At 35.9% G+C, this 12,023-nt stretch overlaps 1 protein-coding gene across 1 annotated transcript in view; it reads left to right on the forward strand.

Annotated features, from left to right (window-relative positions):
- Positions 1 to 7,210: 7,210 nt before the first annotated feature.
- timeless (timeless circadian clock) overlaps positions 7,211 to 12,023 on the forward strand; it is a 50,923-nt gene continuing 46,110 nt past the window's right edge. The window contains exons 1-5 of the mRNA XM_079597697.1: positions 7,211 to 7,434; positions 8,792 to 8,848; positions 11,100 to 11,233; positions 11,389 to 11,542; positions 11,674 to 11,788. Of these exons, the coding sequence (XP_079453823.1) occupies positions 11,137 to 11,233; positions 11,389 to 11,542; positions 11,674 to 11,788 (366 nt within the window). The 5' untranslated portion in view covers positions 7,211 to 7,434; positions 8,792 to 8,848; positions 11,100 to 11,136. The remainder of the gene's footprint in view (positions 7,435 to 8,791; positions 8,849 to 11,099; positions 11,234 to 11,388; positions 11,543 to 11,673; positions 11,789 to 12,023) is intronic.

Genomic DNA, 12,023 nt, shown 5'->3' on the forward strand with positions numbered 1-12,023 from the left:
AGTAAATACAGTATAAAAAAATATATGTTCATGGACTTAAGTATTTGGTGTATGGTTACAATTGTAATTGTCCCTAATCCGAGATTTAAGCTGTTTTGTAAAAGAGGAGAGATTATTACACTCCCTTAACTCAGTGGGCAGGCTATTCCCAAAAATGGTGGCTCTGACAGAAAAGGCTGTTTCCAATCCTACTTTGTCTATATTGAACTAGTCCCCTCTGGCGGTTGCTCTGGTTACTCTATTGACCTTACCTTTCTGTTTTATAAAGTGGCACAGTGGTGGTGGAGCAAGCCCACGGAGTACCTTAAAGACAAGACAGGCATCAGCAAAGCGTCTGAAGTTTTCAAAGCTAAACATGTTGTGTTTTTTGATTATGTGACAATGATGATAACTATTAGTATTACCCTTACGGTCCAATGCCTGTTTATAAAGTGACTCCAATGGTTGCAATATTGTTTTATTGGCTTGCGACCAGCTAGTTAAACAATAAGAAAAATGTGAGAAGATCATCGCATGCAAGAAGAGATTTGCGGCCTTCATGTGCTTAAAATTTGCCAGGTTAAATTTAACAATATTGGCAACCTATTTTGTATGCTTTTTAAATGAGAGTTGTGAGTCTATGATTCCCATATTTAAAGTCAGATACCACTCTAACCTTCTCTTGGTTAACAATTACCTCAGGGATTGATTCCATAGTATTTTTTCCTATTATGGTTGGAAGTCAATGGCTGCCATTAACTGCTTGCTTACCAACCTTCTTTAAAGTCTCCCTGTGGTGAAAATCAAGCTTTTAAAGGTTGTGTAGGTAAGAATTGTCTAAATAACTTTTTTTCAAATTGGCTTAAACTGTCTTTATATACCAATACATAATTAAAATGTAAGTACTTTGAAAAAGAGAGTATAAAAATTGAGTGACTATAGTGTATTTAATCTTCAAAAAACACAGCTCATTAATTCCTACCGGGACGAAACAAGTGATTGGCTTGCGCGACTGTCACTCTCCGTCGCCATGACTACCGCGCTAATACTGGCTCTGCCCATAGACATGTATAGAAAGGCTAGATGGCTCAAGGCGGAGTCAGCTGTGTCGTCACTTGGCGGCCATCTTAGGTCAGGAGACTGCGCTGCTGCTCCCTGCTGCTGTGGACGGAAGGTGAGTGACATACGCCAACTAAAATGCTCGTAACTTGCTGAATTCTTGACGGATTTACAAACGGTTTGGTTTATTACAAACCTTATTAACGGGGCTATGATTTGTGCTGATGCCGATGTTTAATAAACTCCGTGGCTATAATTTTTCACAAGTATGCAGTTAAATAGCCACATCCCTGACGTTTATGACACACCAAGCCGTTTGAAAATCGGTTGAAAATTGAGCAAAATATAGTTATTTCAGCACTACATGCACAATAGACTTTAATGTTATAACTGGACGAGCGGTCCTGTCCTAAGATGGCCGCCGTGTGACGTCGTCGGGTCCCATTGGCTCTCAGCGCCGGTAAGCCATCTAGCCTTTCTATACATGTCTATGTCTCTGCCCACGTGCACGCAGTCGCGCACCCGTTTTTAGGTGGGAGTGAATGGAATTAATGAGCTGTGTTTATTGAAGATTAAATACACTAGAGTAACTCAGTTTTTTATACTCTCTATTTCAGAGTACTTGCATTTTAATTATGTATTGGTATATAAAGACAGTTTAAACAAATTTGAATAAAAGTTTTTTTAGACAATTCTGACCTACCCTACCTTTAATGTTGTTTATATGTCTATGTGGTGATTTTAATATGCTTTAAGACAAACCATGTGCAAATTCATAAGTCAGCACCTGAGTATTTTCTCCTTAAAACTGCAGTGAACCAAAGACAGTCTCAAAAACACGGTTAGAAATCGCTGGTGTTTCTGACGTCACACACTACCTTGTAACCAATCAGAGCTGGTGTGAATGAGTGGAGGAGGGGCTAATTTGCATATTAGCTATATTAAGGCATGAAGAAGTTTTTTTCACAGGAAAAAAGCGTTTAAATATTTCATTTTGGTGATCAAGGGTGAGTTTTAAGGGATACAAATATTGACTACAGGGGAACTTTGGAACAACATAAGGGTGAGTAAATGATGAGAACATGTCATTTTGGGGTGAACTATCCTTTTGGGTGCTCGCCAAAGGAGACTGAGAGGCAATTGTCATTAGATTTTGCACATTTTGGCAGTTTTATTTTAATCTTTGTTTCTCTCTCTCCACCAACTGGACTGGGATTACAGTTACACGTTACAGATCCTCAGTGTAATCTGTGAAAGTGACGGACAGCCCTTTAGAAATCCGTCAGGGAAAGATTGTGAACGCGACCTCTGGCGCCGCGGGCCCTGTAACGTACATCGAGCGCTGTCCACATGTAACATACTGTAGAGACTGTTTTCACTGGAATACTTGTGCATGTATGGCCTGAAGTTTAGTGACTGATTGGGGTTGTTTTTCTCTTCCTATTTCTGTAGTTATGTTGGGAATGTTTTATATATATATATATATTAAAATATATTTTAATAATCATTATTTATTTTCATCTGAGGCATTGGCAGCCAACCAGCATATCATGGCCATTATTATTATTATTATTTATTTATTAATTAAAAATACACATTGTAACACACAAATAAATTACTTCATTTTTATTAATGCAACACACAATAGACCATTTTATTGTTGTCATTTCTTTTTTGCATGTTTGCTCCCAACAAATTCTATTGTACATGATCTTTGTCATACGGTGGGTTGTGAAATGCTTTGTATTGAAATGCCTTAACTAAATATGAATAAAAAATGAAGTCTTTTCCAAACTCTTGTCCTCTGGAGAATGTATATAAATAGCTGGTGGTGTTGAAAGGTTTGACTGGAGACTGTGGTCCTGCTGTTCTCCGCTTCTGTTGAGTCGTGCAGGAACACTGTGACGTGTCTTACAGCTCCTCACACATAATGAACACCAGATCAATTAGAGCTTCAGGAGACGACAAGAGCCGCATTCAGAGGCCGAGGAGCGGAAGACTATTTCCAGCCAATGAGTGACTCATATTTTCAAGACACTCAGTTTGGTGAGTTTCATTAAAGAATGTCATTGACTAAACGGAAAACAAGGAGGGGAAAAGAGAGAGTAACTGAAATCACCAACAAAACATGTTGTGTTCCACTGGAGTGATTTCAACTGGTTTTGTTTCTGGTTTTGCATTGGACATAAAGTGACAAAGATGTTTACCGTACTAAAGTAAAAGCTTAACATTTATAGCCGTGTAAATCCTGACATATGAAATAATAATCATGCAACTGGACTTGAAATGGAACAGTTTATTGAATCTTTAGAGATTGTTTTAATGCATATGTGATTTTTATTGAGTACCATAGCAATACATCAGGCTTTTATGGCTCTTTATATCGTGATATTGAGAATATAGGGAGCTCATAATAATCCAGGAGGAAAAATCACCCTGATTTTCCTCGAATCCCAAATGAGCAAAAATATGCAGTTCATGAAATGTATGGCCAGAAAGTATGAAATTCTGATAGCTTGTAATCTTTACATAAAATGCATATAAATATCAGTCATCACTATGTATCTGCCAAAAATGTCTAGCCTGTGATGTTTAAATGCTTTATGATCAAAGCTCTATATAAAACATAATGCAATGCAATAATGATGATTGAGAGATCATAAAAGCCTGACGGATCAGTATTTGATACTCACGATTTTTCAACAACAACAAAGTAAAGCATCTGTTCATATTAGTAATAATAAAGTCCCGACCTGAAGGGGGACTTTCAAACTGAATATTAATCAGACGACAGAAGGCATTCTCAGCAAATGATCATCAAAAAAATTTATCATTAGAAGCTGTAGAAATGTGCTTATCAAATATGATACAGTGGGAAGTGTTACTTAGGCATTTTTCCTCATTTAAAGTCCTCCTGTGGTGAAAATCAAGCTTTTAATGTGGTTTACGCAATTGCGCTGTGTTGTTTTAATATGCTTTAAGACAGACCATGTGCAAATTCATAAAGCTTATTTTCTCTTGAAAACAGTCTCTAAAACACGGTTTGAAATCGCTGGTGTTTCTGACGTCACAAATGATCTTGTAACCAATCAGATCAACGTGTGATCGTGGATCTCTGAGCTGAGTGAGAGAGTGGAGGCGGGGCTCATTTGCATATTCATACCGCGTACTAAACGAGGCAAGGGTGTAGAGTTACATTCAAGCTATATTAAAAATAAAAACCATTTAATCATTTTGGTGATCAAAGATGAGTTTTAAGGGATAAATTATTGACTGCAGGGGGACTTTAAAAGCTGATTTACTGCTCTCCTACACAATTGTGATACCCTATTAGTTTTGTGTTTTGTCATTTGTATTGCCCCTGATCAGTGATTAATGTCTGCTATCGTTAAAAGCTTCTGGTCTGTGTCGTGTTTAATGGCTGTTGTCTACAGCAGTGTGTCATCATCATGAAAAAACACTGTAATGAATCGGTTCTGATCTGCATTGTCTTTGAAGCACATGTAACTTTTTATTACGCCTCTGTTTGAATGAGGAATCGAACTGCCCCATGAGGATCACAGCCTTCACCGTAACTGCAGAGATTAAAGTTAAAGGTCAGTTACTGATGAATTGACACTTGAATCAATAAGACTGTGAGCTCTGAATGAATGTTGTCACGTCTTTCTTTCTCTCTTACACACAGGCTCAGTCCCTTTCCTTAATGAGAGGCTTCTCCTCTGACATCTGTGGGACTCGAGCATCTGTCAGAGCCTCAGATCTGATCTGAGAACAGGCACCTGCACCCACACAATTACCAACACGTTCTCATATTGACTCTGTGTCGTACTGACAGATGAATCCAGCTCTCATTAGTTTCAATATCTTGAGGGATGACAGCGGCCATTTTAATATTTATTTTTTTGTTGGCTACTGCATTTAAATCTCAGAAAAGGTTCTATATAGAACCTTAAAAGGTTCTATAGGCGCTTCGTATTTGGAACCCCTAAAAGGTTCTACACTCTTAGAAAAAAAGGGTTCATTGGGCTTCTATATAGAACCATAGGGTTATTTACTCAACTCCAAAGAACCTTTTATGCTAAAAAGGTTCTATAATGAAAAGAAAGAACCTTTCTTGGGTTCTGTATAGAACCTTTTAGGGGTTCCAAATACGAAGCGCCTATAGAACCTTAAAAGAACCTTTTCTTCTAAGAGTGTGTTCTGATTTTTTTTTTTTTTTTTTTTTTTTATCTTAGACTAATTGCATTTTAGACTATTTATGATGATGGAAAAGAAAGGTAGGCGAAACATGAACTGAGAAATTTCCCTGAAATGTAAAAAAAAAGAAAAGAAAAAAATGGTCAGTGAAAGGAGGTGCACTTCGGAAGATGTATGCTATATTACCAAAAAATCATCAGATATTATATTTATATTGTTGGTCTTTAATCTTATTCCATGTGGAGTTTGGAAATTTAGCAACACTGGAAACCTAATTATGATTCATAGAAAATCGTTGACAGCAGATTTCATTCATATTTGCACAAATACAAATAGCAACACATCCTCGTGTGTGTCGCAGCGCTGAAGCACATCGGTTTAGAGATGACCAGCGCCTCTTGCTGGACATTTGATGTTAACACACTTGTGGAGCATGAAGTTGTTTCCGTTAGAAAATCTATCTAAAAAACTTTCAACCATTTTTATATGAAAAGGAAAACTAGAGCTGGCATTAAAAGAAGAATATTAATTCTAACGAATATAAATAACTATGTTCAATCAAGCCAAAGAACATAATTCCTCTCTTTATTTAGTGCAGATTCATTTTACATAAATAAAGAGTTAAATGTGGCATTTATTAATGTGTTTGTGTGATAACTTTATTTAAGTGTATTTAAAAGTTGTTTTATCATGTTCTGTTAATGTTGCTAACCTGTACATGATGAACAAATACAATAATCTAATAATTTGCAGTTTGATGGCTTTATAAAAAATAATGTTAACTGGCTATAATTACTCATTTTATCCTCAGGGGGGAAAATATTAAAATATAAAATAAAAATGAAGGTTTGTTTGTTTAATCCATCTTGTGTGATGTTAAATACAGACACAGCCTTATGATTGTGCAATAAGAAAAATGTAGACCTAAGTCATTAAATTGAAAATTAAACAATTTCAATACATTTGAACAAGAACAACGTGCACAAGAACAAGTGAGTGAACACAAACATGCTTTAGCATAAGCAAATAACAACAACAACAATAACAACAAAAACTGCAAAAATAATAATAATGCCAAATAACTATAGGCTAACTAGGCTATAACAAAGTTGATTCGCTGAACTGAGTACTGATTTATTTACATGATTTAATGATAAAGTAGGCTACAATATTATCATTAATGTTTTCAGAGTAAAAATTTGTGAAGGCACAAGAAAGATGATCGCTGAGGTGAGGTGGTGAAGGTGTCCTCAATCTGTCAAACACTTCTACTTCCTGTACGGGCTCATCTGGATTTAACAGAAATAAATGAACAGATTAAAAATCTTTGTGTTCGGATTTTTCTGGAGGAAAAAGGCTGACTGTATTATATGTCACCGTGTGTGTGCCAGTGAGTGAGTGTGTACTTGTACAGCGATCTTCGTAAGGAGCGGTTCAAGATTTAGACGATCACGACGCAAGTAGGTAAGGTAGGTAACGTTAATGCTTTGTTGTTCATGGCACATTCATATTTTTGGTTAATTAAAATGAAAACACTGAGAACCTGCTGCAGGAACTGGTATTTCTCAACAGCTGTCAGTAGTTCAGATTCTGGTGCGCTGATATTAACACATTACATTCACTGCCCTCAGAAGTTAGTGTGGCCTCTGTCAGGCTTTATTAAAGCCGCAAGCATAATGGGATATTACCTAATAATGAGTTGATTGACATTTTAATGATCTGCAACAAAATACAGATAACTTTGGTGAAGTTGAATTAGCCTACTAATGCTTTAAAGACTATTTCTATCTCACCTTTGGGGCATAGAGGGGAGAAATCTGCTGCTGCTCTAAAGATAAACGTGAGCACTGTGGAGAATCTTGAGCTGGATAGCTCTGACCTAGCATTTGCGCATTCATTTTATTATTGTTATTTTTAAAGCTTGTCTATCTTTGACGGACAGTTATATTAGCCGTGGCTCCTTTAAGTACGCAACGACGCAGGGTCTGGCGTCATTTCCGTTCGAATGAGCGCGCCTTTGACCATGCGCGCGCTAGCTGTTTTGCTGCGTAGAATCAGAAGATAATTTGGGGTTAATTCAGTTGATTTCAGATTAATTATGGCAATCTTTCAATTATTTTTGTGTAAGTGGAGAGATTAACAATCTTTAGTGTGACATATCTATACATTGGCGATCGCAGAGAGGTCAGACATGGTCTGGTATGTATGAATGTCTTGTATTCGTTATATTTGAACATAATACAGTAAGTTTATATAATATTACGATGACATATTTGCATATATTGCACACATACAAGAACATACAAATGTAACGAGATTTTTTTAAAGTATTTGCCCTATGATTATACAAGTTGAACTAGTCTTTAGCACAGCTGCCAGATCTTAACGTTATAACTTATAATCCTAATGTAAGTTACTGTATACAAGATGTGTTTATAGTGCTTGCGCGCGATCTTTGTATTCATTTACGAGGACACAATTGTGTATGTTATATAATTTATGTTATATAATTACGTAGGCATTACGATGTAAACAGTGTTCATGAGGTAACGTTAAATCAGTCGAATGAATAAACATGCTAAACAATGTTATATTGAAGTTTTCTATGAGAGTTAAAGGGGTTAAGAGATACAAATTAAAATGGTATTACCTCAGTGTTAAATGCCTATAAATTAACTTAACTTGTGTGTGTGTGTGTGTGTGTGTGTGTGTGTGTGTGTGTGTGTGTGTGTATAGTTATAACTTACCTAGCTCATAAATGGGCCAGATGATGTTTATTAAATCTAATAATGTGCATTTCCTTCTGTTGGCAAGTGGAATTGATATATATATATATATCATCAGTGGTGGATAAAGTACCTGAAATCCACACTTTGAGTAAAAGTATAGATTTATTACCTAATAATTACTTTGGTAGAAGTTAAAGTCACAGTTTAGAATATTACTTGAGTTAAAGTTTTAAAGTATTTTATATTTATTGTACTTGACTATGAGAAGTGTTTTTTTAATTTTATTTTATTAAACATACATAAGTAAATGCAAAAGGAGCAAAACAAAATAAAATTGTTCTATACACAGTTTGAGCTCCACGATTGTGTTCAGTTTTAACTCTTTCTTCAATTTGTTTTCTTTGAATTAAAAAAATGGAAAAATGTTTACTGTAAGTTAAGTACTAGAAAAAAAATTGGTAAAGCTTTACAATAAGGTTTCATTAGTTAACATTAGTGAACTACTTTAGTTGACATGGACTAAGAATGAACAATATATATATATAGATGTATGTATATAGATATTTTTTTATTTATTATTATATTTCTACAGCATTTGTTAATGTTAATTGCAATGTTTACTAATGCATTATTGAAATCTTGCTGTATTTGAAGCTGCAAGTTGAACTGCTTCAAAAACAGCAACGTTGGAAACATTAGAATGTTCGTCAACCAATCAGAAAGAAGCATTCAGCGGCCCCATGATATAAACCGTAATAATAACCATATGTTCAAGTGATTGACAGTTGTCTGGAATCTTTAATTTGATATTGACTTGTATTTTGCAGGTTTTAAGCAGCTGATGAACTGGTGTCTGTAGACCCAGCTCTGCTGTTAAAAATCAGGTGAGACCTGCACAAAAGTATCATGAGTCGTAAGGTTATGCTTTCTTTTTTCTTGACTTTTGTATTTGGCAGATATGTCATGCATGTGCAGACACTGCTGTCCGGCGTAGAGAACATATTCACATTTGACTTCTTCACCTCGTATACTTACTAGACTGTCTGTGACTTATGCCGTGTGCTACTGCATGATTTATAATAGTCCTTTATGATTGTTGCTTGTCAGACTGTACAAATATGATCCCAGCTGTAAGCCATGACTCTAGATCAGTGACAGATTGTGAGGGTGATGGTCTTCAGTGTGTGTGTCTGATGAGCTGACTGCTCTGGGTCGAGGGCTGGGCGATATGACCAAAATCTTATATCATGATATTAGATAACAATGTACATCACGGTGTAGTTATTTTTGCTTTAAATAATGTTTTTATGAAATCAACATTTTTGATACCATTGGAATATCACAATTCTTGTCACCGTTTTCAAAATCACAAAAAACTAATAGGCCTATAAAACATATACTTTTGGACTGCCCAATTTTTAATGTTGTGAGACAGCGCTTTTTATCAGGACAAAGTTCCCCTGTGGTGAAAATTACGTTTTTTAAAGTTGTTTATATATCTATGTGTTGTTTTTAATACGCTTTAAGACAAACCATGTGTAAATTCAAAAGTCGACAGCATTGCTGAGTATTTTCTCTTTAAAACTGCAGTGAACCAAAGACAGTCTCAAAAACAACAAGTGGATCTCTGAGCTGAGTGAGTGAGTGGAGGCGGGGCTCATTTGCATATTCATAGAACCGCGTATACTAAATGAGGCAAGGGTGTCGACTTACATTCAAGCTATTTTAAGGCATCAAGAGGGGAAAAACTTTTAAATATGTCATTTTGGTGATCAAAGATGAGTTTTAAGGGATATAATGATTGACTACAGGGGGACTTTAAGGACTTACTTATACACGTTTACGAATTTTTCCACAACTTTCAAATAGTCTTTTATAGAATTGTACTCATTTTGTACATGTACTTATTTTTGTTTGCTTTTTGTCTAAGTTGAATTTCATAAAATGTTTGTTTTCAATATATTGTATTTATGATATATGTATCTGCCATGTAATAGCCGGTGATGCTGATATGGCAATAAACTCACACTACTATTACTATTACTACTCTTTCACTGCTTACTATTCAACGGTTTAAAATCACTTGTTTTTAAAACACAATGTAAATGATAATCTTTCTTGATGGAACGTCACGTGAGTGTTACCGCGATAGAGATGATAGTCCAAAATCTCCACCTGTTGACAAATTTCTACCGGTATATCGTCCACCCTAAACCTTCTTCACATTCACATCATCGCTTTGTATTTTGAAAAGGTCTTCAAATATGCTATTTTCTTTTCTAAAATCTAGTAATGATGATATTAACTAAATAAAAAAAATTATAAAAAAATTAAGATATTAATATTAAGGCAGGACAAAAAGTTTACAAATAGATATCACCGTACTTCCCCTGTTGATTGATGACATTAAGAATTGTAAAAAAAAATTGTATTCATTTTTCTGAAATGTTATATTGATGTATTTAACTGAATATGCACTAATTTGCATACACACCCAGAACAGAAATCCGGACACTGGTTTGAGCCAGGTTAAAAATTTTGTTTCATTTTGCTGACATATTAGAGTTAAAGGGTAACTAAACCCACTGGCAATATTTGAAAAATGCTGGAAAAGTGGGCAGAGCCCAGTGGAGGGGGGGGCGTGCACCTGAGATGTGTCTCTCTGTAGGCAAGGGCGGGGTTAGCTGGTACCCTCTTACATCACAGGGTACCACAACTGCCAATAGGAAAATTCAACTGCAGTAGCCACCGTTCAACCTGAAGAGGGCAGCACTCAGACGTTTTTACACCATATAGTGTAGAATTTAAACACTTTATACCCAAATGTCAAAAAAATTACTTGAATCAATGAACAGCATTAATAAAGCCCCGGTCTTACAGATCATTAACTAAAAAAAGTTGTTTTAGGGTTTAGTTACCCTTTAAAGGATTTGGGTTTCTCCTTTTTATCGCTCCATAAATCTGAAAATACTGTCAACGGACCATATATGTTGTATAAAATGAACAAATCCCTCGGTACAAACCTTCAGAACTGAAGTGGAGATTTGAGAAAACAGCCTTTAAAGATATGTATTGTAATTGAAATCTACATAAACAAATAGACAATGCATTTTTAAACCAGTCTCTTCTTTGCAGATTTGGAGCCAGTTATTCTCTCGGATAGGACTGCTGTATGGACTTGTTCATGATGAACTGTGAGTTATTGGCCACGTGCAGTGCGCTGGGTTTTCTGGAGGAAGACGTTTACCACAAAGAACCAGACTGCCTTGGTAATAATGCCTAAACCTTTAAACCAAACTACTTCACAGAAGGAATATCAGGAAACCGTTTATGCATTTTGTCTTTTCTATTACATGTGTTTTGAATTTAATAACAAAAAATGATCTTGTGACCGTCATGGTTGTGATTTACTTCTTGATTCTAGAGAGCGTGAAGGATCTGATTCGTTACCTGAGACACGAGGATGACACGAGGGACATCAGACAGCAGCTGGGAGCTGGACAGATCCTCCAGAATGACCTCTTACCCATCATCACCCAGCACACGCAGGACAAACCGCTGTTTGATGCCTGTATTAGGTGTTTGAGCTCGTCATTTTTTTAATGTCCTGATGAATTTCATAAAATGGCTGCAATGACAAATGATTCAAATTTTCTAATGACAAAAATCATGTAAAATAAGAGACCTGACTGATTCAAATCATTCTCAGGCTAATGGTGAACCTGACCCAGCCAGCGCTGCTCTGCTTTGGAAAAGTTCCTGATGATCCGGCCTTCCGACATCACTTCCTGCAAGTGACATCATACCTTCAGGCCTATAAAGAGGTATAACACACAGCCTGAAAGCTTGACCAGTGTTTCCCATATATTGATTAATCCGTGGCAGCCCGCCACAATAGCAGCATTGACGGCCACAGATAGATTTCAGTGCTTCCTGTTCATTAACAAGAAAATATATTTAAACTTCTCATAATAACATCAAATGTCTTTAATGTCGTGTTTTTTTGCTATTGCTATCAAACAAAATAAAAATCATTTTCATTTTTAAAAGACTATCTGT

The sequence above is a fragment of the Phoxinus phoxinus genome, assembly GCF_949152265.1.
Source record: "Phoxinus phoxinus genome assembly, chromosome: 22".
NCBI lineage: Eukaryota > Metazoa > Chordata > Actinopteri > Cypriniformes > Leuciscidae > Phoxinus > Phoxinus phoxinus.